This window comes from Leptopilina heterotoma, unplaced genomic scaffold (genome assembly GCF_015476425.1).
Source record: "Leptopilina heterotoma isolate Lh14 unplaced genomic scaffold, ASM1547642v1 Lhet_217, whole genome shotgun sequence".
Classification (NCBI taxonomy): Eukaryota; Metazoa; Arthropoda; class Insecta; order Hymenoptera; family Figitidae; genus Leptopilina; species Leptopilina heterotoma.
The window spans coordinates 1,215,774-1,243,051 of NW_025110934.1; the positions used below are offsets into that span (position 1 = coordinate 1,215,774).

At 30.1% G+C, this 27,278-nt stretch overlaps 4 protein-coding genes across 4 annotated transcripts; 2 read left to right on the forward strand and 2 right to left on the reverse strand.

The window, feature by feature from the left end:
• The first annotated feature begins 2,150 nt into the window (after positions 1-2,150).
• Positions 2,151-2,999, forward strand: LOC122501864. Its single transcript, XM_043611628.1, has one exon. The coding sequence runs from the start codon at positions 2,151-2,153 to the stop codon at positions 2,997-2,999; it is 849 nt and encodes a 282-aa protein (XP_043467563.1).
• Positions 3,000-13,424: 10,425 nt separating this feature from the next.
• Positions 13,425-14,012, reverse strand: LOC122501865. The gene has a single exon (XM_043611629.1). It carries the CDS (start codon positions 14,010-14,012, stop codon positions 13,425-13,427), a length of 588 nt encoding a protein of 195 aa, XP_043467564.1.
• A 4,920-nt stretch (positions 14,013-18,932) lies between these two features.
• On the forward strand, positions 18,933-19,373 carry LOC122501867. The gene has a single exon (XM_043611630.1). The coding sequence runs from the start codon at positions 18,933-18,935 to the stop codon at positions 19,371-19,373; it is 441 nt and encodes a 146-aa protein (XP_043467565.1).
• A 277-nt stretch (positions 19,374-19,650) lies between these two features.
• Positions 19,651-26,992, reverse strand: LOC122501868. The gene is made up of 4 exons (XM_043611631.1): positions 26,989-26,992; positions 23,296-23,491; positions 20,837-23,217; positions 19,651-20,792 (listed from the first exon to the last, which is right to left on the reverse strand). The coding sequence occupies exons 1-4, from the start codon at positions 26,990-26,992 to the stop codon at positions 19,651-19,653; spliced, it is 3,723 nt and encodes a 1,240-aa protein (XP_043467566.1).
• Positions 26,993-27,278: the final 286 nt, after the last annotated feature.

Genomic DNA, 27,278 nt, shown 5'->3' on the forward strand with positions numbered 1-27,278 from the left:
ATCGGAGGAAAATATTCTGCCTCCAGGACAGATGAATTGCCTGAGATAGTCAGAGTAAAAGATTCTTGCATGTTGATGACTTTTTATAAACTGATTAGGTGGAATGACTTACAATCACTTATATAGAATATATTTTTGAGTTATTTCAAGCTGTCCACATAAGAATTTTAGACATAAATGACCACAATTAAAGCTATTATAATCTTGATAATTTTGATGATTATACTGTATTAAAGTATTGTAACCTAAGTAATTGACAAGTTCATAGGGTGGTTGAAGATTACCAAAACTATCAAAGTATACTGCTTTATTATTAACTTTTTTATGTGCAACCCAATGAGTTCCAGAACCATCTTTATCATCTAAATTAATAATGGCGATTTCATTTTTTCGAGGACCTCTTATAGGTAGTTCATTTCGCATAAAAACTCCTCGAAAATGGGAAATTTTCATTTCTTTAGCATATTTAAGTAAATCTAGATCTGTAAGTGCTCGTTGAGGTAGCTTTAAACTTTTTTTTTCTACATCGTCTTTTTATACCTTGTCCTTTAACGTATGGTTTCAAATGAAGTCCCAAACCTTGTCGGTATGGTTTTAAATGTAGACCTTTGCCAAGAGCCACTGCTTCCAACTCTTTATTATGACGCTAAGCTTCCTTTAACTGCTCTTTTGCTGCACTTGCATCATTAACAGCTTTTGCTACACCAGCAGCTCCACCAGTAAGCGCTCCAAGTGCACTTAGACCAGCAAAAATTGGAATTAATGGTAACAGACCACCAACTTTTGATGGAACATGTAGAATACGAGGTGTTAAAACTTTTTCTCTACCACCTGCTTTCCTTACAGCTTTTCGAGCTGTTTTAATAGCTGACTTTATTGTTAAACGACCATCATTACCAGGAATTATTGATTTTCTTGCATCATCAACAATTTTTCTAAGATTTACTCGTTTTTTTGATTTTATCTTCTTTACTCGTTTCTTTGACTTTGTCTTCTTCTTTACTCCCATTTCAAATTTTGATTTTGCTTTCATAGCGTTTATTATTGCGTAAGCTGTAGCTCTTTCACTATATTGTGCGTCTGGAGCAAATACACGTTGCCACGCTTTGTCAGCTAATACTCTATCAGCAGCGTTTCTTTCTTCAACGTTTTCTCGATTTTTCGAGTAAGCAATATCGTGCTCTTTACAAGCGGCGTCTAATGGATCAACACCTGGATCACCTCGGTATAGACGTTTTGCTAACTTTGTGCCTGGTCCACAATATTGATAACCTGGCAACCTGGCTGGTTTATTAATTAACCCTTTTCCTTGAGAGCGATGATGTATAATCATACCTTACTCTGTGAAAGTTAAAATTAGAATGACTTGTAAGCTATATAAGCGCTGTATTTATACCTTTAGCGGCAGTCTAAATCAGGATGCGGTTCAAGGAACAACTTCACAAGCTGCCAGTCGTCAATCTAGACTGGATTGTTGAACAACAAGAGAAGAAAGTGAAGCGTCATGGTAGTTTGTTTTCCGGTAGTATTCGAGCTTTTTTTTGTGGACCATCAAATTGTGGAAAGACAAATGTAGTCCTTTCTTTAATTTTACATCCTAATGGTCTTAGATTTGATAATATTTACTTGTACTCAAAGTCTCTACATCAACCCAAGTATAAATTCTTGGAACAAGTTGTAAGTAATGTTGAACGAGTAGAGTATTTACCATTTAGTGAGCATGAAGAAGTCATTACTCCTAAAGATGCAAAACGGAATTCAATATTTTTATTTGATGATATTGCTTGTGAGAAGCAAGATAATGTAAGGGCATTCTTTTGCATGGGTAGACATGTTGATGTTGATTCTTTTTATCTTTGTCAAACATATGCCCGCATTCCTAAACATTTAGTACGTGATAATGTTAATTTACTAGTTCTTTTTCGTCAAGATGAAAAAAATTTAAGGCATGTTTATGATGACCACGTTAATACTGACATGACATTTAATCAATTTCGAGAAATATGTTTAACATGTTGGAATTCAGACAAGTATGGATTTGTAGTAATTGATAAAGATTCTGATTTAAATGATAGAAGATATAGAAAAGGATTTGATAGCTTTGTAACACTATAAATATAAGATCATCCCTAAAATATTGTTAGTTCAATATGAAACCTTGTAATAATAACATGTTTCATAAAGAAAAAGAATATCTTCATCAAATTGCTAAAGCTAGTGAGGCAATTAGGCGAAAACATCGTATGTTAAAATTAGGAAAAGAAGAAGCTGAAAATGTGCTGACTGAAACATTTAAACCGATAGTTCAACCCTTACAGAAAATTATCAACTTGACAGACAGTGAACATGAAAACTTTAAGACTGAAAATGTTAAGATTGAAAAGAAAGAGCAGAAGGAGGATGATAGCATAAACTATGAAAGTGAAACTAAAAAATCTCCAGATGATGATAAAATAAGTAATAAATTTCTATACTTATTAAATCATAATAGAAAGCAATGTTTAGATTCAACATGCGGCATACGTAAGCTAAGTGATGGATCACTTATGATTGGTGATTCACCAATAACTCTTGAAGATCAGTTTGTTAAAATTGGCGTTAAACGATATCTTCAAACACCTGGATTACTTGAACTTTTATTCAAAAGTAAACCTACCAGATCGTTTATAAGTGAAGCTGATGAAAGAAACTATAAAGAGATTCTGATTGCTACTAATGCACACAAAAAGAAGTATAGTTCCTCTGAATCTATACACACGGATAAGAGTTACAAGTATTTGAATTTTATATCTCAATTCTTCCCTCGAACACCTACCAAACAACCATCTGTAAGCGGTAGTTCATTACCTATATTTATGATTACAAACAGAAATTTTCAACGAGAATATATCTATTGGGATGATCCGAATGAGTTGGCTGACCGTCTTAGACTATTAATGGCTTCTCAAGATGCTGGAAATCCTAGTCACAATAATGAAATCGATTCCACACTACCTTAATTTTCATCCATTCTACCGCTACTACAACATTCACACACACATGCATTATATAATTTACCCTAACCTACAATATTATTAAATACACACTTATTTTAGAAAATATATCTTGTATATTATTATTATTATTTAATTATTAATATAATTATTAATTATAATTTTTATTACGACGCGTGGTCGGCGGCGACGTCGCTCTCGACGACCTCCATGTGGAGGTGTCGGCGCTCGAGGTGACGCTGTTCGCGGTAGTAGGTGAATTCGCCGAAAGTTGATTTCGCCCAAAAACGCTACGTTCAGACTGCTCTATGAAGAGACTAATATAAGAGTGTCTACTCTTCACTAAGATGATTATAGTGAGAATATTTATAAGGTAGATGGCAATAGAAATACCATTTGTTGTGAAATGTCTTTTAATACTATTTGACTTGTGTTTTGGAATAATATGAATTAATTGATTTTAATTATGTGTTATTAATTAATTAATCAATTAGTATATTCTGTTTAATTAATTAATTAATTAATTAATTACTTAGTTAATTAGTTAGTGATGTGAATGTAATTCAGTGATGTGATATAAAAATCGAAAGCAATTTAACAATAATGGACAAAAGTAATTATACTTTCATATATAATTATTTAGTGCGGTTTTTTATAATTATTATAAATAACTTTTAAAAACATTTAAACAATGATATTAAACTAACCCTATAATTTATCATGAAATGTTTCTTTTTTTATATTTAAAAAATATACAGTGTACCGTTTATAACCTAAAATAATTACATTTCATATGTGTATATATTTTAATTTCTACTTTTTAAATTGAATGCGTTTACTTGATATAAATTTGTAATCAATAAATTAATTTAATTAATTAATTAATTAATTAATTGTCATTATTCAGTAAGAGAATTATTTTGGTGATGTGAAGAAAAAAGTGAAAAGTGATTAAATTACTGTTGGATATAGTTATATAGTTATTTATTCAGCAATATTCTTAATAATTATTATAAATTAGTTTTAAAATTATTTAAAAATGACATTATTAAATTATCCTTTAGAATTAATAAAGAAGTGTTGCCTTTTAATATAAATATTTAGTATATATAGTTTATAACCTGAAAATGTACAAGACATTTGAGATTTATTTTATTTAAATTTTTGTGGGGAAATGTGTTTATTTGGTAAACTTTTAATTAATTAATCAATTAATAATTAATTGTAAAATAGTGTAATTAGTAAGAAATATTTTTGGTTTTTTAAAGTAATAATGCAAAGTGATTTAATGATAAAATAATAATGACAACGATTACTTTTTCATAATTAATTATTTAATGATGTTTTTAATAATTACACAGCCACACAAAAAAAAAAGTTCTGATCTGGGGGTCTCACTATGTAGACTTTATGTTTTTTGGGTCGCTGAATCCGACGGATCCGAGGTCCATTTAACCTCATCAGATCAGAATTTTGACATAACCTCAAAAACCAATATGGCGGACACATTTTTGAAAAGTTCATTGGATTCGCTTGAAATTCGTTACTCGGGGGTTTTTGGGGTCACTGATTACGAATTTGAAGTCAGATTTCAAAAATTCAAAATGGCGGATCCAATATGTCTGTGTCAGCCATATTGGATCCGCCATTTTGAATTTTGAAAAACCGACATCAGATTCGTAATCAGCGACCCCAAAAACCCCAGAGTAACGAATTTCAAGCGAATCCGATGAATTTTTCAAAAACGTGTCCGCCATATTGGATCCGCCATTTTGAATTTTTGAAATCAGACTTCAAATTCGTAATCAGCGACCCCAAAAACCCCCGAGTAACGAATTTGAAGCGAATCCGATGAACTTTTCAAAAATGTGTCCGCCATATTGGTTTTTGAGGTTATGTCAAAATCCTGATCTGATGGGGTTAAAGGGACCTCGGATTCAGATTCAGCGACCCAAAAAACATAAAGTCTACATAGTGAGACCCCCAGATCAGAACTTTTTTTTTGTGTGGCTGTGTTATTATAAAAAAGTTTTAAAATTATTATTCAATTTTACTATTTTATTAAACTAACTTTAACATTAATAATAAAAATGTATCCTTTTAATATGAATATAAATATATATATATATATATATATATATATATATATATATATATATATATATATATATATATATATATATATATATATATATATATATATATATATATATATATATATATATATATATTTATATTTATATATATATATGTATATATATTTTTATTTAAATAGTGTATAATTTCTAACCTAAAATTGTACATGTATTATGTGTCATTTTAGATCGTTTTGTTTTAATTTTGTGGGAAATTGTGTTTATTTTTTTAAATTAATTGTTATTAAAATGTAATTTACAGATATATATGCACATTTCATTAATTGGTTTCCTTAAAAGATTTATTTGTTTATACTTTTTGTTTTCAGATTCATGACGTCGTGTTATTTCTAAAATGTTAAGAATTTAAAGAAATTAATAACACGGTAATCAAAAATTTGAAACTTGATTTTTAATAAAAATTCGAATCACAAAATTGCCTTAAAATTTATGTCCAATTCGTTGAAAAAAATTAAACTATGAATTGATAAAAGAATACCGTAAATATTGCTAATGAGAACCAAGATGGAAAACTCGAGGTATTTATGTAAACTTTTAATTTTCTTTTTTCAATTATTAGGTGTAGGTATTTATATTAAATAAACCATAATACCTTTCAAATATAATTTTATTAATTTTAATTTAGTTCGTCATTACAATTTTTTAAAAGAAATTATTTACAAAGAAAGAAGTCACTTATAAAAATCAAAATAAACTTAAATTATATCATTGCTGATTCACTGTCCACATCTAATATGTCTGGTTTTATAACTGAAAAAGAAAATAAAAATGATTTTTAATTTGTATATTACATACAAAAATATTCTGATTGAACTTGAAGCTGAAACTGGCAGCATTTATATTTTTATAAAAAAACATTAGATGAATAAACTTCTGACAGTTTTCAAAAAATGTTCTGCAATCATGCGAAGATCCGAAACGATCAATTAAGAAATTTAATTTCCTGTATAAATAAAATTAATTATTTAATAATACTTACATGATTTTTATTTTAATTGTATTCAAAAAAAATTGCATTACAATAAATTAATAAAAATAATAATAGTAATGAATAGCAATCTATTATTGCCTATATTTAAAAATACATAGTTTCAATATTAATTATAATATTATTAACAAAAAATAAAGCAAACCAAAAATCGATAATGAAATATTCTCAAGGAAGGAAAAGTGAATTTTTTCAGAATTAAAACTTGGTATTATTCAGAAAAAATCATTTTATAAAGCCCAATGATCGCGTCAAAAGTTCGAAAAGGGTCTTTTAGGTTTTTAGTAATCTAAAAAAAGTATTTCATTCAAAATTGATAGTTAAAAATAGTCAAGGAAGAAAATGTGAATTTTTTCAGTAATAAAACTTGGTTTTTTCCAGAAAAAATCTTTTTTTAAGGCCCAATGATCGCGTCAAAATGTCGAATAGAGTTTTTAAGGTTTGTAGTAATCAGACAAAATTATTTCACTAAAAGTATTATACTATCAGGGTAGACACTTTTTTCATAAAAAAAATTAACGGTTATTTGCCAGTCATAAATATTTTTTCATGGTTTTAAAGAATAACTCTGAAAATAAATTATTCCATGAATAATTGAAAAATTCCCCTAATTTCTAGACAAAACTTTGACTGTTTCCAGATCCCTAAAAATATTTTAGTTTGCTCTAAAAATAATTGAAAGTCTAAAATATGTTTATAAATAATACATTTTTTGAATGTCGTTATCTGTAAAATCATTTGGAGGTTAAGTAGATGTTTTGAAATAAGTATTTAATTATTATCCATTATTTTTCCATAGAAAGATTTAAAAAATAATTTAAATTTAAATCCTTTAAACTCCAATAATTTTTAAAAATGGCTACTGTAACTTATTAAAAATTATTTTCAAAATTTCAATTCAACTATTTTCTAGAAATTTTAACTAAAATATTTCTAAAATCCAATTGTTTACAAGACAGTTCCATGAAATTTTGAATAATTTGAAAGTTTTTCAATTAAATATTATATATTTAAAAATGTAACTAATTTGAAGAAAATGTGAATGAAAATGTTTCAAAACAGTAACTTATTTAGAATTTTTAACTGAAATCGTTTACAATTCAACTTTTATAAAACTTTAAATTAAAACTTTTCAAAATGCAATTTACATTAATTTTATTAATATTAATTTAACAATCTTAAATGTAGAAAAAGTTGTTAATAAATAATTGTAAGAAACGAATTGATATTAATGCAAAATACGATTTTTTAGAAATTTACTTTCTAAGAAAAGAAATTTTATTTATTCTTTATTTACTTTATTCATTATTTAAAAATTAATTTTTAAACATTTCGTATCACTTTTGTTCTAATTAATTTAAATTTGTTTTATTATAATATTATTACAAAACAAAATTTTAAATTGATTTGTTTTTTACTATTTCATAGGATGTGAAATATTTTCTCTTTCCAATACTTTTGACAAATTCAATTAAAATTATATTTTATTTAATTATTGTTAAAAAACAGAAAGATTTTAAAATTAAATTTAATATATTCTTTTTTTAAGTATGTTACGTTGGACAAGATTCATAATTTTCTTATAAATTCTAGAAAATAGATATTTTTATAGTGGGTCAGTCTACAGACTTTTGTCTGTATAATGTAAATTTTATTTTTTCAGATTTTATTATTAATCAAAAGTTGGATGTTTAGAGGGTCATTTTGTAACCCTGACTTTTCCCTTACTTTCCCTGACCGAGCAAACATTTTTCCCTGACTTTTTAAAACTGTCAGTAAAGTAAAGAAATGTTCTTACGTGTTGCATTTTCCGCTACTTTGTTGAATTGACATAATATATGATTTGATATGCATGTTGTTTTGTGGTAATTTTCTTTTCCGGGAACTTTTTTTATTTCTTTCCATATTATTTCAATTTCTTTTATATATTTAGTAATTGTTGTATCACCACATATAAAATCACATAATTCTGTCCTACTTGGTACTTGATTTCTTTTAATCAGACATTTAATCAAAAATTCATAAATTATTGGCGTACATTTGATGGCAGCAATGTCAGCTTTCGTTTCATTTATACGGTACCACATGATTTTAAGAGCCTCATCATTTTTATCTGTAAATAAAATATTAAACAATAAACATAAAACATTCCAAAAATAGTTTTTAAGTTTTTAAATTTTAATAGTGTTCATTTTTGTTTTACATTTACAAAAGGTGTATGAGACTTATTCTTTATTAGGTTTAAATTTTCACTTGAATTCATATCATAGATCCCAGTAAACGAAAACTAATTGAAATGAATTAAAAAGAATTCACAAAGAGCTTACGTGAATCCCGCTTTGTGACAAATACGAATTGGAGCCATGATGCAATTTTCCTGAATTCGTGAAACTGTATTGAACTTCCAAACCTTCTATCTGTACCAATTCACTGGACAAGTTTTGAGCCTTTAATTTTTTTTCAATTCGTTAGCACGAATTCAATGCATTCCTTGGCCATTTCTTTCGAATGCGAATTCGTTTGGACAAATTGGTACATATTGAATTAAATTCAATTGAATATGCAAAGAGCTTGAGTGAATCCCGCTTTGTGACAAATACGAATTGGAGCCTACCAAAAATGTTAATTCGTTTCAATTCATTTGAATTAGTTTTTTTTTACTGGGATCTGCCATTATGGATTGTTGTAATTTATCTTCACGCATATAGCTAATACGCAACATTGAATAATAAACTTGACAATATTGCACTACAATGTACAGGTAAGTTTCAAGAAAGATTATATAATTCCATCTCATAACAATCTTCTTTAGTAATTTTTTCAAAAAAAAAGTACTGGTTATATTTTAAAAAAATTCTTTGCATATTTATGTATACTTACAGTGCACTAATGTATTTGGATAGGATTGTCCTCTGATGATTTCAACTTCCTCTTTACTGTATAATTCATCAGAAAGTGCTATGATGTTCTCTATATGAAAATAAATTTTTTATTGTAATTTATTATTTTTAATTGTAATGTTTTATAAATTTTTTCTTTAAAGTCAAGTTAAGGGCATATTATTCGATAATTATGCGTTCTAATAGTGAAGCAAAATCCTCACTAAAAATAGTGAAGTTACTAAATCCGAATGCAGGGTCTACTTTATCTCATCCAATCACGGTTTTGACATAACTTAAAAAATGAAAAAAAATATGTCGAATACTTTTTTAAAAATTGCTTTTAAATTTACACACTGGTTTTCGAGGTTGCGTTCACGTGCTCGACCGATTATTGCAGCGAAATGCTAAATTATAAATTTGATGTTACCTTCAATAATTCAAAATAACGAATTTTAAGTGATTGTTGATGTTAGTTTTTATGATGACGATGGGATTGTATGTCTGCTTTCTCAACTTTTTAATCAGGATATACGTACATGTTTGTCTTGTATAAATATGGAAGCCATTATCCAGACAATTAGATGAATACTAGATAATCTCCAAAGTATACCGCAACCACGTGAAGGTGCCATAAATATGCAGACACACGTAAAATATAGAGTAATTTCAGGTACACTTGGACAGACAAGTTTTTAATTCATAAAAAGAAAATATTTATTAGACCAATCATTTTCAATTCTTTCAAACTCACCTCGAATTCGTAATTAGCATTCTCAAAAAGGAATTTAATGAATTTTTAAGAAAGAGTCCACTATTTGATACGCCTTTTTAAATGTTTAAGAAAACTAACTTCAAATTCGTAATTATCTCAAAAACCCGCGTGTAAAAATTTTGCATCGAATTAAAAAAATCTTTTTAAAATGTATTCCTCATATTTGTTTCTTGAAGTTATGTACCTTGAATTCGGATTTAGCGACCCAAAAAAATAGACATGCAAAGTCTGATTTGCAGATCAAAAACAAGAATTTTTTGTGTAGCTGCTCAGTAAATAAATTTATACATCCACATGAAAAAGGTCACTTTTCGTTTTTTCAGAGATTTCGTTTTTTTAGAAGACTATTGTATTTTTTAAAGTTCTCCACATTATATTTATTTCTGGAAAACAAACTCCAAAATCTCAAAGTTTAATTAATTGAAAAAAATTATAAATAAAACAATAAAACGAAATTATAACTTTATTTATAATTTTTTAAATTACTCGGAGAACATAAGGTTGAGATTTATATGACCGAGCATAAGGATATTTTTCATTTTAAAAATATTTCCAAGTTTCATTTCACAAAAAAGAATTAAATGCTTTCACCAAATTTCAAATTTAAAAAAAATTCAATTTCACTAATACTTCTCCAGGAGCTCGCTCAGCTTTACTGCTTTTTTATGAGAGTAAGAGGAAAACAAAACATTTAATTTGACTTTTCTGACTTATTTAAAATGTTTAGAATTTTTTGAAGAATATTCTTATAATAGGTATATGAATCAAAATATATTATAATATAAGAATGAATAGTAAGTAAATTTAATAATTAATAAATAATTATAATAAAAATTAATAACTAAATAAGTTTTGAAGTAAACCATTTTCATGTGAACATATACAGATATCAATTGAAATAAAAATTTTTAAGGCAATATTTTTTTAAGGACATACTTATATAAGTATAATTAGTATAAAACTTAGTCCTATTGTCGTAAGCCGTTTTAAATGGTGTTTCCGTCATAATTTCTTCGTTCAATACTTTAAAGAAATTAAATGATTATATAACTTAAATGATATACAATTAAATGCAAATAATAAAGTTACTGTTAATGACATTAATGTTAAGGTGCAGTAATGGAATTTTTAGAGATTTTAAGACGAAAGGTTAAGACTTATTTTGAACCCACACAAACCGGGTTAGACTAACTACAATAGTAGTTGTTTTAACTACTTTTCACTTAACTATCCAAAGGTATAGTTGAATTTGTCAGATTTATTTTTTTCAGTATAAATGATATTTTGTCGACAAAAATCCCATAAACATCTTTTAACATAATAATTTAAAATTTTAAACTTCTTATATTTTGATGATAATTCTTGGGAGAAAAATCAGTTTACTCTCTAAATTTGAATCATCGAAAAATCGCTGATTATGCAGCTGAAAATATCAGTGACTGTTATACTTATAGCTGCATAATCAGCGACTTTTCGCTGATTCAAATTTAAAGAGTAATTATAATACAAAATACATGAAAATACAAAACATAAATATAAATCAATGTAGGAAATTATTTGCTGATTAAGAATTTTAATTAAGGAAGATTTCGACTATATCACCAATCAGTGGTTTATTTTCATATTTATTTTTTATATTTGAATGATGTGAGAAATTATTTATATATTTTTTCTTATTTCAATGACTCAATTTAAAATTTATTACATTTAGGTACTTAATAATATTGTGACCGTTTAAATTTATTAACATCAAAGCATAATTAAAGCAGTAATTAACTTTTGAGCATAATTATAGCAATATTCTATTTTTAAAAAAGTATAATTACAAGTATTTAAAGAGCATTTATTGTCTTGTCGAAAAGCATAAAGTTTCAGTCTCTATATGTACACTCAAATCTCGCTATAAGTATAAAATGTTAGGGAACTGTTAGAAAAAAGATTTTGTTGTATTATTTTTAGAAGAATATTGAAATCCCGGTAAATCTCATTTCTCTTCTGAGTTTATAGATTATTAATTGTTAAGTAGTTAAGCTACACGGGTTCTAACCCAGTTACCGACCGACGGTAAGGTAGATTACCTAATAGATCACTTTCAGGTGGGTTAGAAGGGATGTTCTACTTTACCGACCGAGTTTTTAGTACCGGCTGCCACCGCTAGATGGCGCCACCACTCAATTTAAACCCCCTTAGATGGGTATTAAAATTTTTATTTTTGAATTTTCAAGTGTGTTAGAAGGGACGTTCTGTTTTACCGACATCTGTGTTCAAGCTGCCACCGAGAGATGGCGCCACATGTAAATTCTGACCCACGTGGCGGGATATTTAAATTTTTTATTTTTAAACTTTCAAGTGGGTTACAAGAGGCAATTTTAAATTTCGCGCCACTAAGTGAAAGTTGGTTGGTGCTCTACTTTACCGACCTTGATGATAATGCCCCTATAAAAATGCCGGTAAATTACCGACCGATGGTAAGTATTATCATCAGTCGGTAATGCAGATGTCTTCCACGATTTTTGGTCGGGTCGGTATGTCAGAGTTCTGCATTACCGACCGATGACCCACTTGGGTTATGTTAACTTCAAGTTATCCCGGTAGTCGGCGTTTACTACATTGTGGTAGGAGAGTTGCGCGCGCCTGTGGAGTAGTGGGGAGTTGCGCAGTGGGGAGGTGAGTATAGTGGGGACTAGGGTATAAGTTACGGAGCGCGGGCAAACACACTCATTCTTTCTTTCAGCTTCCATCATTTTAGGTAAGTTTCTCTTCCAGGTCTTGTTCTCTCTTTCAGGTCTCTTTCTCCTTAACATATCTTTTCACCCTTTTTTTTTTAAGTTTTAATTTCAGGTTTTTTCTAAGTTTTTTTTATTTTATTTTTTTTTATTTTTAAAGAGTTTTTTACAGCTATATTTTTAAGTTTCTTTTTCAGCTATATTTTCTAATTTTCTTTTTCAGCTATATTTTTGAGTTTCTTTTACAGCTATATTTTCTAAGTTCTTTTACAGCTATATTTTCTAAGTTTCTTTTTCAGCTAAATTTTCTAAGTTTCTTTTTCAACTATATTTTCTAAGTTTCTTTTTCAGCTATATTTTCTGTGTTACTTTTAAAAACTAATTTTTTTATTACAGTTCTTTGTCTTGTTTTTTTTGTTTAAGGTTTTCTTACAGCTAAAAAAAATGGATCTAGAAAAAGTCAACTCTGTTGAGCGATTTGAAGGTTACCTGCCGACGAAGCCGCTCGCGGAATTGATGAAAGATGGACTGTACTACGTCTCAAAAATGAAGAAAGTCCAAACCAAATATGGACCTAGGATCATAGTTGAGATTGATGCTGATTTCGTCACATACTTACCAACAAGATTAATCAAGCTCTTTGAGGATGAACCTACCACCTTGGACATGATGAAAGAAGCTGCGATATCGAAGAAACTTCAAATGAAGTATCTTGGAGGACCATATAATGTTGTCGAATTTAAATTGTTACAATAAATTGTAAAAAGAAAATGTATATATATATATTTAAAAAAATTTTGATAAAATAAACACACAAAGTTTTACCTATAAATTGGTTTTAAATTTACTTTACTTCTCTTAGTATAAGTTATTTTTCAAAATTAGAATAAGTTTTATTTTGAGGAATTTATTTATTTAATTTAACTTTGTTATTGTCAGAAGGCAAAACGTATGGAACCATCCATTCAAGTTTATTTATGGAAATTTTGCATTCTTCATCCCCTCCTTGTCCTGTTTGAATTACAGCATTCACGTCAGAACGTGCTCTTGTTAAAATAAGTTCATGTTTAGCGTTCATAATGATTTTTTTATAATCTTCGGCAAAACCAAAAATCATGCTGAGTGGTATTGTGACATCAAAATATCCATTTTCCAATACAAGTCTTGCATCAGCTGCAATTTTTGAATATCCAGCATTTTCAATAAAATTTAACTGAGTTGGTGTTTGCGAGGTGTAATTTTTCATGATTGTAATATGTCCAACGTATTTGCAGCGATCAATTTCAATACCATTTAGTTCATAGCGAATTTCATCAAACAAAAAACATACAGCATTATTACTTAAATGTACGTTTTGTGTAAGAGTAATTCCATCATTTTTAGTTAATCTACCAAAAATGTGTAATGAACTTTTACTAGGTAAAATGCACAATTCGAATTTCATCGCTATTGTTAAACGATGATGATGCGTATGGTTGATGAGCATGAATTTCATAATGAGCTATGGACTCATCGAAATTCACTGCTGCTGGAATATTGAGAAGTTCGTCCATTTTTATTGCAACAGCAACCAAAAAATATGTAGATTAATTGTCTTCTTGTCTTATTTTCTTTCCTTGAACTTTTAGACCTAGTTCTTGCAGAAAGAGGCGATTCTGAGGTGTTAACACCTTGTGAGATAAATTTAGACTGATTGGACTCTTGCATATTGGTTGACTTTTATAGTTTCCACCAACAACAGCTCTTTGATTATAAACGATTCCCATTACAAAGACTTTATATGCAATCGAATTGTTATAGTTTCTCCTCTAAAATTGATTAAATCACCGTCCTGATCAACAATTCGCAGCTGTATACTATGTATTGTCTTGGTGGCAATCGGAAGGTAAATGACGTGTGCAGGCACTTCCACAATCTTATATCCTGGTGGAACGCTAGGAAAAAATTCATGGATAGTGTGAACTTTTTGGTTATTTATATACGCTCCAGATGTTATGTTGCACTCAATTCTAACTGAATTAACCTTTAAAATGGCTACAGGTAAATCAGAAGTTTGTGCCCTATGAGATGACAGTTTCTGCGATGTAAATCCCAACAACTTACCAATCGAATCTTTAGGTTTAAAATCAATTGGTAAATTAGATTCAACAATACTGCGAAATGTATTATTATTAGGTTTTATAGTAATAACAGTTCCAGTTTTTACAGAATTTTGTAAATATGATTCAATATCTTTAATTTCATAACTTCCAATTGGAATATCAATTACTTGATTTCCAACGTAAAACTTGTTATTTCCTTTATTAATATTGGGAATTGAATTAAAATTCAACAGTTCAACAAGTCCAAGTACATAACTTTTATTTGAATTTAGTTCTATTGGAGGGAAATATTCAGCTCCCAGAACTGAAGAATTTCCTGTTAACGTTAAAGTAAACGAATCACTCATGTTGCTGTCAGATTTTATACTGAAAGCTTACAGGTGTTACATAGTCTTATAAAGGTTAAAACAACTCTTAACATTAAGTTGATTACACAAAAATGTAAGACACAAGTGTCCACATACAAATGTATCATAATTTTGATATCTTTTATAATTATATTTTATTAAGCTACCATCACCTAAGTAAATGACAAGATCTGTTGGTGGAGCAAGGTTGCCAAAACTATCAAAATACATTGTTTCGTTTTTGAATTTTTTATATGCTACTCAATGTGTTCCAGCACCTTCTTTATTATCAAGATTAATTATTCCTGATTCACACTGGTGAGGACCACTTACAGGTAGTTCATTTCGCATAAAAATACCACGAAAATGAGGTATTTTGGCAACTTTGGCATACTTCAACAAATCAAAATCAGTTAATGGACGGTGAGGTAGCTTCAAAACAAGTTTTTTTTGCTTCTTGTTGTTTGCTTCTTTTTTCTTGATGCTCGTTTTTTAATTCCTTTTCCTTGAATGTAGGGTTTCAAGTGGAGACCAAGTCCTTGTCGATAAGGTTTAAGGTGTGATCCTTTTCCAAGCGATATGGCTTCCATAGTTCTATTGCGACGTTGAGCTTCTTTAAGCTGTTCACTAGCTGTTTTAGCCCTATTAACAGCTCTTGCTATTCCTGAAGCGCCTCCAACAAGAGCTCCTAAAGCACTAAGTCCAGCAAAAATTGGAACTAGCGGTAAAATTCCACCTACTTTAGTAGGTACAGGAAGAATTCTAGGTGATAAAATTTTGGATTTACCACCAACATTTTTTATTGCTTTTTGAGTACCAATCATAGCTGCTCTTATTGATTCTTCAGCATTATTACTGAGAAACATACTTTTTCGAGCAGCATCAACAATTTTTCTTAGCGCTATTTGCTTCTTCTTACACATTGTTTTACTCTTTTTCTTCTTTATAGATGATTTCCTTTCTATTCCCATACCTAATTTTGATTTAGCTTTCATGGTTCCAGATATAGCTAAAGCAGCTGCTCTTTCACTTACACCAAAATCTTTAGCTGTAACACGTTCCCACGCTTTCTTAGCTAATACTTTATCTGCTTCGTTTCTTGCTTCAATATTTTCACGATTTAGCGAATATGCAATGTCGTGTTGCTTGCATGCAGCGTCTAGTGGATTAATTCCCTGATCACCTCGAGACAAACGCTTTGCCAAATTTGTACCAGGTCCACAGAATTGATATCCTGGTAAATGTAACTCAATCGGTAAACTATTGATTATACGATTCATTAAACCTTTTCCTTGATAGCGACCTTTTTTCACCTCCTGATGCAGAATCATACTTTACTCTACAATGGTTGACGTGAAACTGACAAAATTGACTATAAAAGCTGGGTATTTATAGATTTTTAAGCAGTTACTGTCAAGATGCAGTTCACGAAACAACCTATCGCACTGCCAATCTCTAGTATTAATGTTGAAACTAATGAAAAAAAGAATAGACGCCATGGTAGTCTGTTTTCAGACAGCATTCGAGCAGTTTTCTGTGGCCCCTCAAATTGTGGTAAAACAAATGCTCTTCTTTCCCTAATAATACATCCAAATGGTCTAAGTTTTGAGAATATTTACCTCTACTCTAAATCTCTACAGCAGTCGAAATACAGATTTTTAGAAAATGTAATCAGTCAGGTAGATGGTGTTGAGTATTTTCCATTTAGTGAACATGAAGAAGTAGTATCTCCAAAAGATGCTAAAGCAAATTCAATATTCGTTTTCGATGACATTGCTTGTGAAAAGCAAGATAATGTTAGAGCTTTCTTTTGTATGGGCAGACATGTAAATGTTGACAGTTTCTATTTATGTCAAACGTATGCTCGTATTCCTAAACATCTTGTTCGAGATAATGTTAATTTATTGGTTCTATTTAAACAAGATGAAAAGAATCTGAAACATGTATACGAAGATCATGTTAATACAGATATGAGTTATACTCAATTTCATGATTTATGTTCAGAATGTTGGAGATTAGACAAATATGGATTTGTTGTTATTGATAAGGACCGTAATTTTAATGACGGAAGATATAGAAGAGGATTTGATTGCTTCATTTCACTATAAATACGAGAACTTTATTGAATTTTTCATTAGTATAGTTTATCTTGTCTCGAAGAAAACATGTATCGAAAAAAGCAAGAAACGCTTCGTCAAATAGCAAAAGCAAGTGATGCTATTAGGCGGAAACATCGTTTACTCAAAATGGGTAAAGAGGCTGCAGAAACAGTATTGAAAGAAACTTTTCAACCTATAGTAACACCTCTGGAAAAGTTAGTGAACATAACTGACATACCTTTCAAAAATATTAAGAAAGAAAAATTTAAAAAGGAGGAAAATGATTTTTCTTTCTTAACTGCTGTAAATAAGGAAGAGGAATTTGATAAAACACTATTCAATGACACTGTACTTGATAAGATCAACAACTTTGAAGAAGAAGAAGAACTTAATTATGAAAATTTGACAAATAAATTTATTCAATTATTGAATAAAAACAGAAAAAGTTTTTTAGACATGGTTTATGGAGAACGTAAGCTTCCTAATGGTTCTTTTATTATTGGTGATACACCAGTTGATTTAGAAGGTCTACATATTCAACTTGCTGGAAAGAAAAAATATTTAAAAACTGCTGGGTTGATTGAACTTTTATTTAAACAAAGACCTAATCATGCATTAATAAGTTCAGATGATTTGGAAAATTATAAAGAAATTCTTGTAGCTACAAATGCACACCGAAAAAATTATAGTTCCAGTGGACTTGTCAACGTAACCTGGAGTTCTAAATACACTGATGTCATTTCAAAATTTTTAAGGGTACGCCAAAAAAGGGTAGTGGTGTTTTGAAGAAGAAGAAGCTTGTAAAGAAATTACCTTAATTTATGATTTCAAAGAAACAATTTAACCCAGACTACATCTATTGGGATGATCCCAATGAACTAGTTGACCGTTTACGTCTGCTAGTAGCATCACAGCAAGCTGGTAATCCAAGCCATAATAATGAAATTATGTCAATCATCGAAGAACTACGTGAAGCTCGCATTATATATTAGGAGAGTATAAGCAAATAGAGCTTAGTATTAAAATGAGCATTGATGTGTTTGGACATCCCCTGTCACAGCCTCTTGCAAGTCGTGAACTTCCTGGACCTTCTGGAATTGGTTTTAAAATTACTCCAAGTGAACAATACGACATTGATAACAAAAGACTTTGCAACGTTCAAGACGCTGAAGAGCAACGAGACGCTGTAAATTTAAGACTTGCACAGAAAATTATTAAAAACGAGATAAAAACAGTTTTTCAAATTACATCTTCTATAAGATCAGCTATTGATGATTTGAATCTTTATATCCGAATTATCGAGGATAGAGTAAATGAAAAACTTAAAGAAATTGAATCACAGCAAAATTATATCATTAAAGAGGCTAAATTTATTCAACAGTGATGGCTGATCAAAAATTAACAGTTGTAACTGAACTGCATAAACAAGCTAGAAAAAATTATCCTCGTCGAAAAGTTCAAATGCGTGGCATCGATGAAACCTGGCAAGCAGATTTGGTTGAAATGATACCTTATTCTTATTCTAATAAAGGTTTCAAATACATGCTCACAGTTATAGACATATTTTCCAAATATGCCTGGGCTGTAGCTGTAAAGAGTAAGAATAGAAAGGATATTTCTTTAGCCATGAAAACTATTCTCAAACAAGGCCGAATTCCAAAAAAATTTGCATACTGATAGAGGCAAAGAATTTTACAATTCTGAATTTAAGAGTTTAATGCAAGAATTTAACATTAATCTCTATTCTACCTATAGTAATTTGAAAGCCTCAATTGTTGAAAGATTTAACCGCACTCTAAAAAATATGATGTGGCCTGAATTCAGCTTGTAAGGCAATTATAAATGGATTAATCTTTTACCAACTCTCATGTCAAAGTACAATAATAAAAAGCATCGTACTATTGGTATGAAACCCAAAGATGTCACCGTAGAAGATACAAGAGAACTGCTGAGACGTATCCGTAAACTACGTAGAATTCCGCTGAAAAGATTAAAATTCAAAGTTGGAGACAGAGTTCGAGTTAGCAAATTTAAAAATATCTTTGAAGAAGGATATACTCCCAATTGTACAACGGAAATATTCACCGTGGATAAAGTTAAATCAACAAAACCAGTTAGATACAAGCTGAAAGATTATCAAAATCAACCCATCGAAGGTGGTTTCTATGAAGAAGAATTGCTGAAAGTTCAATATCCACATGTTTACCTCGTAGAAAAAGTTCTCAAGACTCGTGGTAATGATGTATACGTGAAATGGCTTGGATTCGATAGCTCACATAATAGTTGGATAAAAAAATCTGATATGTAATATAGTTAAAGTAACGTTAAAGTATAGTTAAAGTAATGTTAAAGTAAAGTTAAAATAAGTTAAAGTATAGTTAAAGTAACGTTAAAATAAGTTAGAATAAGTTAAAATATAGTTAAAATAAGTTAAAATATAGTTAAAATAAGTTTAAATGTAGTTAAAAAAATTATAACAAGTTAATGTAACTACATTAAGGTTTTTTAAATAAAGTAGACATAAAATATAATAAGATAAACATCTTTTATTCAAACAACCATTTCTTCCTCCTCTTCTCTTTTTTTTACATTAGTTTATCCTCATCGTCATCGATTTCAAAAATTTTACAATGACCCCATGCGAGGGTGTCGGTGCTGTTTTCTAAAAGATACCTCTTATCGTCATAAGGACTTAAAGCAATTTTCGTTCGTTTCAAAGTTTGTACTTTGTGAAGATTCGACCTAATTGAATATTGCGTTCTAGATTGCATTTTAATATTTAGTAGACAATAAACATAATCATCAAAGTCGATATTTTTCTTGACAACTCCTGCTTTGACACCTTTAGCCTTTTTTATGATATCTTTCCCTTCTACACGGACGCTGTACATTTTGCTCCGCAAGCCAACAAATTCTGTTACAATTTTTCCGCAGCATTCATCCTTCATGAGACCTAATATCTTTTTGTTGGCTTGCGGAATATTGTACACGTTATTAACCGGATAATCAGAAGTGTCGAATTTCATAATGTCTTGCTTCATATCAGCGTAAATGTCTGAGCACTTGATTTCATAAATCAGGCTATCGGTGTCGGTGTACAATAATTTCAATTTATTTTCATCATACTTGTTTAACATGTAATCGTAGTGGAAATCATAAATAAGTGTTTTTGACACATCCAAAACAGTCAAGCCAACATACACCGGCTTGTTCATTAGTACCTCTATTTTCCTAAGTTCCACAGCAACCAAATTCTGATTAAAGATGGATCTGCTGTGGAAGTTAGGTTTAGAGATTAAGGCTTCAGCTCCATACCTACCCTCCCACTTTGTCACAAGTTTAATTTCAACATGTTTTCGCACGTTCTCCAATGTTTTGCCAAATACCGCGTTGTTCATCAATTTAAACAAGTTTTTCTCAAATTCATTACTAGCGTTTGTTCTTCGTGTGGTATTAAAGTCAATGTAACTTTTCAACCAAGTGGATTGTTCGAATTTTAAGACGCGATGAATTTTAACTAACACGAGACCGTTGGCAATAGCTTGTTTTAAGGCACGATAATGGAGAACGTGCTTTCGTTTCGGTAGGAGGGTAGTTAGGAGCTTCTCCTCTTTTGACCCTGGTGGCTTCGAGTGTTCCGGACAAAATGGAAAATCGCTGTGTTTATCATGAAAATGATCTGGATAATCCAAATCAACTTCCAAAATGTAACCTATAGGTGCATCGTCTGCAACATTGAAATCAAAACTATTATCAACATTCTCTACCCACTTGAAGCCACCATAGGGAAGCGGTTGAACCATTGCCCAACCGTATAGATTATTTGCGTCAAAGTATACGATGTAAGATGTGTCCTCATTTTCATCAAATTTTTCCATGTAATGATTGTTAGCTTTTGCATATCGATTTGTACACCACCTCTTATTCCTCGTTCAATAAACATTACCATGTCAATGTCTGTCAAGAGTTCAAGTCTTACTTCAGTATACTTTAACATTGCGTCCCAAGTCAAACCCGGTGTAGTATAATAGTGTGCTGGATCTAGACCATACGAGATTAAACACTGGTTTCTGAAATTTTCAAAAATGTCCGCGAGTAACAGTATGTCGGTTTGCATGTACAAGTATACATAATCACCAAGATTTTGACAATTAAATTCACTCCACACTTTCTGCGCATGTGCATAGTCTTCATCAGAAACATTCGAATCGTTTAATGTGCTGTAGAATTTATCTTTCGGCGGTAACTCTGTTTCGTCGAGTTTTTCCCTTGAATCAATGTATTCATAAGGAAAAACTCCTTTTCGCGTCAACAATTGAATTTTATCGTCGCTGTAATTCGAAAAAACGGAATTCACAATTTTGTATTCATCGAGATAGGATGCTAACTTATCCAGAGATGATGCCATAAACTTGAAAGAATCAATAAAACGAAATTTTAGAAACCCACCTTTTACATTTTTAGTAAAACTAATGTACTTTTCTTTGTTAATGGGAAGCAAATAAACATTACCTTCAAATCCAGTAGCAATAGCATCAATAATGAAATGCGCATCATAGCCACTTAGGTTATGGAAAACAACAGGTATGATATGCGATTCATAATTAATATTACAATCTTGATGAGCGGGTCCGCGGTACTTCCCTGTTAAATGGCAATGGTCTCGTATTTTCACATCCCCATACGCAATTTTCTTTTTACGAATATGACAAGTCATATCATTTTGAAAATCTGCCAACTGCTGTGGACTTAATGTTTCCATGGGAACTGGATTCCTAAATACAGAATCTAGATTATCAGCCAAGTTCTTTAATTCTGTGGAAAACCATTTAGCTGGATTTTCCTCATCTCTAGGTGATGCCTTGTACATAGACAAAGATTCATCGAAACTACACTTTAAGTAATAACCAATACTGAGAGTTTCATGGTTTTGAAACACCTCAGTATTTCTTGGTTCTTGGGGTGCTGCCGAGGGAATTAACAGACTTTCACAATCGGCATAAATGATGAAGGGAACACGTTCCTTATTTTGAAAATTTTTAAACTCGACTGTATTTTGACCTTTTTTGGGTAATTTAATCTTTGTGTCGTTCATTTTTCGACAATGCTCTTCATGTTGAGTGAGCTTTTCTTGATTCAGAAAATAATGTAAGCAACGATTGCAAATGAATTTTTTATTTTTCTGCTTTGATAAGTCTGAGCTAACAAGTCTCGACAAGTCCTTTATCCAGACATAATGGTAGTTAAACGATATGAGCGGTATATCAGTTTCATCATCATCGTCTTCACTTAGATTTTCATCTATGTAGTGATCTTCAATTCGAAGAAGATTGACGTGATTCATCTTCTTTTGAGATGAAAGATGAAGAGGTGAAACTGTAAACTTCTCATCTCTTTTAACAAGACCATACAAGTTGACGGAAATGTTGTTTAGGGTTTCAAATTTAGAAATGTCTCTGAGAGAAACAGGAAATTCGATACCATTAAAATTGAGTGTATCTTCATAGGGTTTATATTTTGAAACTCGATCTGAGTGTTTGTCTGCTGGGTACAGTGCTGACAATATTGCCCATTTAAAACACTGATTATCAGCATTTTGGACATTAATGCAGGTATGCTTTCGATTGATAGAAGTTGGCAAATTGATATAAGAACTTGCGCGCATGGGATTGTACTTGTTAATGTTAACCTCCAACCTTTCAATAGAATGAAGTCTCCAATTAGAATCTTTCTCTTGGAATTCCTCCATTCTTTTTAAGGTTACTTGTTTAACATGAACATTGTACCACTCATCTAATGGGGTTGTAACTAAAATGTCACCGGTTTTCGCGATGAATGTCTTTAAATCTGATATTTCTTGGGTTTTACCATCAATGGAATCTTTAACAAATTTCGCGAACAATACGGTGTAAACTTTTAGCGGACCAAACCTGTCTAAAGCTTTTTGAATGTTAACTTTAAATAAACTAAAGGCATCATCAAGGAATTCATTAATATCCTTGCAATCTAAATTCATTACAGCACTATTTTGTAAACGACTCTCAAACGCTTCTTCAAAATCTACCCATTTCATTCCTTCATTCACTACTTCAACACCCGCACCACGTTTTGTTAGAGTATCAAAATGGTAGAGCAAGTATTCCATTTTTTGTCTTTAATTTAAGCACCTAGATCTTTGAGATGATGAAAAATCAGACTCACGTTAAAAGTTTCGGAAAATGTTTATATACCGTTGACACTTGTTCTGCCATTGGAATGCTGTAACCATTTTTTCCTTGGCAGTCATAGCCATCGTTGAAAGGAGCTGACGTTCCGCTGTTGTAATGAAGTTGTCAGATTCTTGACACATTTCATTGTACTCTTTCATGTCAATACGTTGACGAGACTTCTTTCGCGATTTGCACTTTGGCATCTTGATAGCTAAATCTGAAAGAAACTTTAAAAAAAATACGTCTAAAACTAAGAAAAACCTGAAAAATCCTGAAAATAAACCACTAAAACTAAAAAAAAAATCCTGAAAAACTCAAACTAAAAAAAAATCCTGATAATAAACAACTAAAACTAAAAAAATCCTGAAATAGAAAAAAACCACCACCACCTTAAAAACTAATACAAAATAGAACAAAAAAACCCTAAAATAGAAAAAAAAACCACCACCAACTTAAAACTAATGCAAACTAGAACACAAAAATAAAAAAAAAACCTATAATAAAAAATCAATAACCCCTACATTCAAAACAAAAAAAACTCTGAAAATTAACTCTGGAAAGAAACTCTGAAAACTCTAGAACCCTGAAAACCTGGAAGTAGACTGCTGCACCATTCAAGATGCAACTGATGTTTGTGGCCGCGCTCCGTAACTTATACCCCAGTCCCCACTATACTCACCTCCCCACTGCGCAACTCCCCACTACTCCACAGGCGCGCGCAACTCTCCTACCACAATGTAGTAAACGCCGGCTACCGGGATAACTTGAAGTTAACATAACCCAAGTGGGTCATCGGTCGGTAATGCAGAACTCTGACATACCGACCCGACCAAAAATTGTGAAAGAAATCTGAATTACCGACTGATGGTAACACTTATCATCGGTCGGTAACTTACCATCAGTCGGTAATTTACCGACATTTTTATAGAAGCATTATCATCAAAGTCGGTAAGGTAGAACACTAACCAACTTTCACTTAGTGACGCGAAATTTTAAATTGCCCCTTCTAACCCACTTGAAAGTTTAAAAATAAAAAATTTAAATTTCCCACCAAGTGGGTTAGAATTCACATGTGGCGCCATCTCTCGGTGGCAGCTTGAACACAGATGTCGGTAAAACAGAACATCCCTTCTAACACACTTGAAAATTCAAAAATAAAAATGTTAATACCCCTCTAAAGGGGTTTAAATTGAGTTGTGGCGATATCTAGCGGTGGCAGCCGGTACTAAAAACTCGGTCGGTAAAGTAGAACACTCCTTCTAATCCACCTGAAAGTGAGCTATTAGGAAATCTACCTTACCGACGGTCGGTAACTGGGCCAGAACCCGTGTAGCTTAACTACTTTGTTAGTTTCTATAAATATATCTAGCTAAAATCCCGGTTTGGATTTTCGCTCGCATTTAATTTACATGTGTATAAAAAAACCTATCTAAAAAATGCCAAGAATGATCATAATACCAATTTAATATAAATTTTTAAATATCTCTTTAAGAATGAAAATAAGATGGAATGGTTTCAATTAGTTTTTTCTTCTGTATAGAATTTCTCCAATTTCACATATCCTGAAAAACATGATGTAAATTTAATTTTAAATGTTTAAAACATGTATCTGACATTTATATATCTTAAAATATTTCTTTAACATTAAGATATTTATTTGTTTAACAAAAATTAAACTCAAAATTTTAGTTATTGTGAAGAATGTATTAAAATTTTATGTATAAATTAACTAATTCAACATTAATTAATATTCAAAAAATTATTTATTTACTTTTATTAAATGTAATGAACTTTTATTTAAGGGAATTAAAATTTATTTCTTCATCCTGTGCGTAAAATAAAAATTAAAAGAGATTTTACTGATAAGAATAATAGTAGTATAATAATTAAATAATAGAAATTTACTTATTTAAATGAAATTACAGCAACAATTTCAATAAATTGATAAATCCTCAAATGATTAGAATTTAAATTTTATCGAAATGTCGTTTTTTTTTAAAAATAATAATTAATACTTATCTAAAACAGCTATTGGCGTTTTAACTAATTGTAGGGGAGAGTCTCCAGTTGTGAGACGGGTTTCATTTTTGACCCGTAAATTGTAAACGGGCAAACGAAATTGTAAATAAAATACACCGTTCGAAAGGTAACAGAAATACGCCACTTTTATTAAAAGAAAGTATAGTGTTTCGATGAACTCAAAAAATTTTACGATACATTTTCCGAGCACATCGCTTTTTTCAAAAAAAAAAAATGTCTCCAGTTGTGAGACACTCATTAAAAATTGCTAAAATTTAATAAGTTTGACATAAAACGTTATGTTTAGTAGAAATAATTAAATATATTAATAATATATATTATTATATACTAAATAATAATATTTATTCGCCAAAATATGACTATCAAATAAACATAATTTAATAGCTTCAACAAGATCATTAAAATTGATTTCTTCTGAATCAATTGACTTTTTTCCACTTGACATGCCCAAAAATACTAGAAAAAAGAATCAAAACAACATTTAAATAGTATGCCTGCAAAGTAGTATTTTTTATGCTGCCCAGATGGGTGTTGACGCCGTCTCACAACTGGTGATATGCTGTGTCTCACACCCAGAAATTGGCGCTATTTTGAAAAAGGAAAATTAAATTATTTTGAACCGTAGATTGGAACAATGCAATGTTGCATCACAAAATATAAGGAAAACACTAAAAGAAAATGCATTACATTTACCTTTTTCAATTAATTAAATTGCAAAAAAAGTACTTTGCATTTATTGAAAAAACGCTTTTTAGTCGATTATCACACACAGTGTTGGTATTTAACAAAAACAGTTTATATATCCGCCTCGGTGTACACGAAATAGTTGGCTCATATAAAAAGAAATGTTTTTATATAAACCAATCGGCTTTTTAATATTGCATGTTAAAAAAAATTGACTGTCTCACAACTGGAGACTTTCCCCTACAATAATTTTTCAGAAAAAATGAAAATTTCAAATTATTCAAAATATTATGTGAACAATTTTATTTTATAAAGATTGAATTTATCACAAAAAATTATCATAAAAATAATTTTGATCGATATTATCAACATTTTTACAAATTTTTGAATATTGGTGTATCATTCACTTCAATAATAATTACTGAAAAATAATTATGTTTATAGATGTTTCCTTTATTTTACGTACTTATGAGTTCGAAAAAGCAGCAGGCTTATGAAGCAGTTTTTAAAGAATTCAAAAGAATTGCACCGACGTTAACTCCAAAAATTGTTATGTCAGATTTTGAGATAGCAATGATGAACGCAGCAAAACTATGCTTCGAAGGTGTAACCTCAATAGGATGCTTTTTCCACTTTCATTATGTAAGTGTCATTTATTTATTGCGTTATTGTAATTAATGAGACATGTCCTAACATGAAAATATTATATTGACAAGTTTTATCTTCACTGTTACAGTAATTATTTAAATAGATAAAACTCGAGCAATCAGTGAACAGGTATTACTGACTTTTAAGCATGAATCAAAACACTGCAAAGTATTTTGAAATTGCAATTTTTTAATAACAAAGTTTTAATAGCTTTTCGGTGCTGTAAGAGAGAATTTACGCAACCGTAAAAGTTCTTATGATAAACAGTTAAGTAATAATCATACTCAACCCTACTTGTGCCAAGCATGCCAATTTTTTTTATACAGTAAGTTAATAAAGTACCCATTATTGCTTTAAAGTTTCAAGCGGTCCTCAATTCGTTTGTTTAATGGAAAGAATGTACACCTTAAATTTTGGTTGATAAGGAAAACACATTGCTTTTTAGTTGAAGAAAAGGACACGTCGAAAATATTCAATTTAAAAAAATTTTGTTTGACGATACTATGTTTAATACAATTGTTTTTTGAGTTTTTGTGTTCAAAGATTTACGAACATATTATATTCAGTTTCTTTAGCACAAAATCTCATAAATCAATTACATTATACATTTTATTGACAAACAAAAATTCATT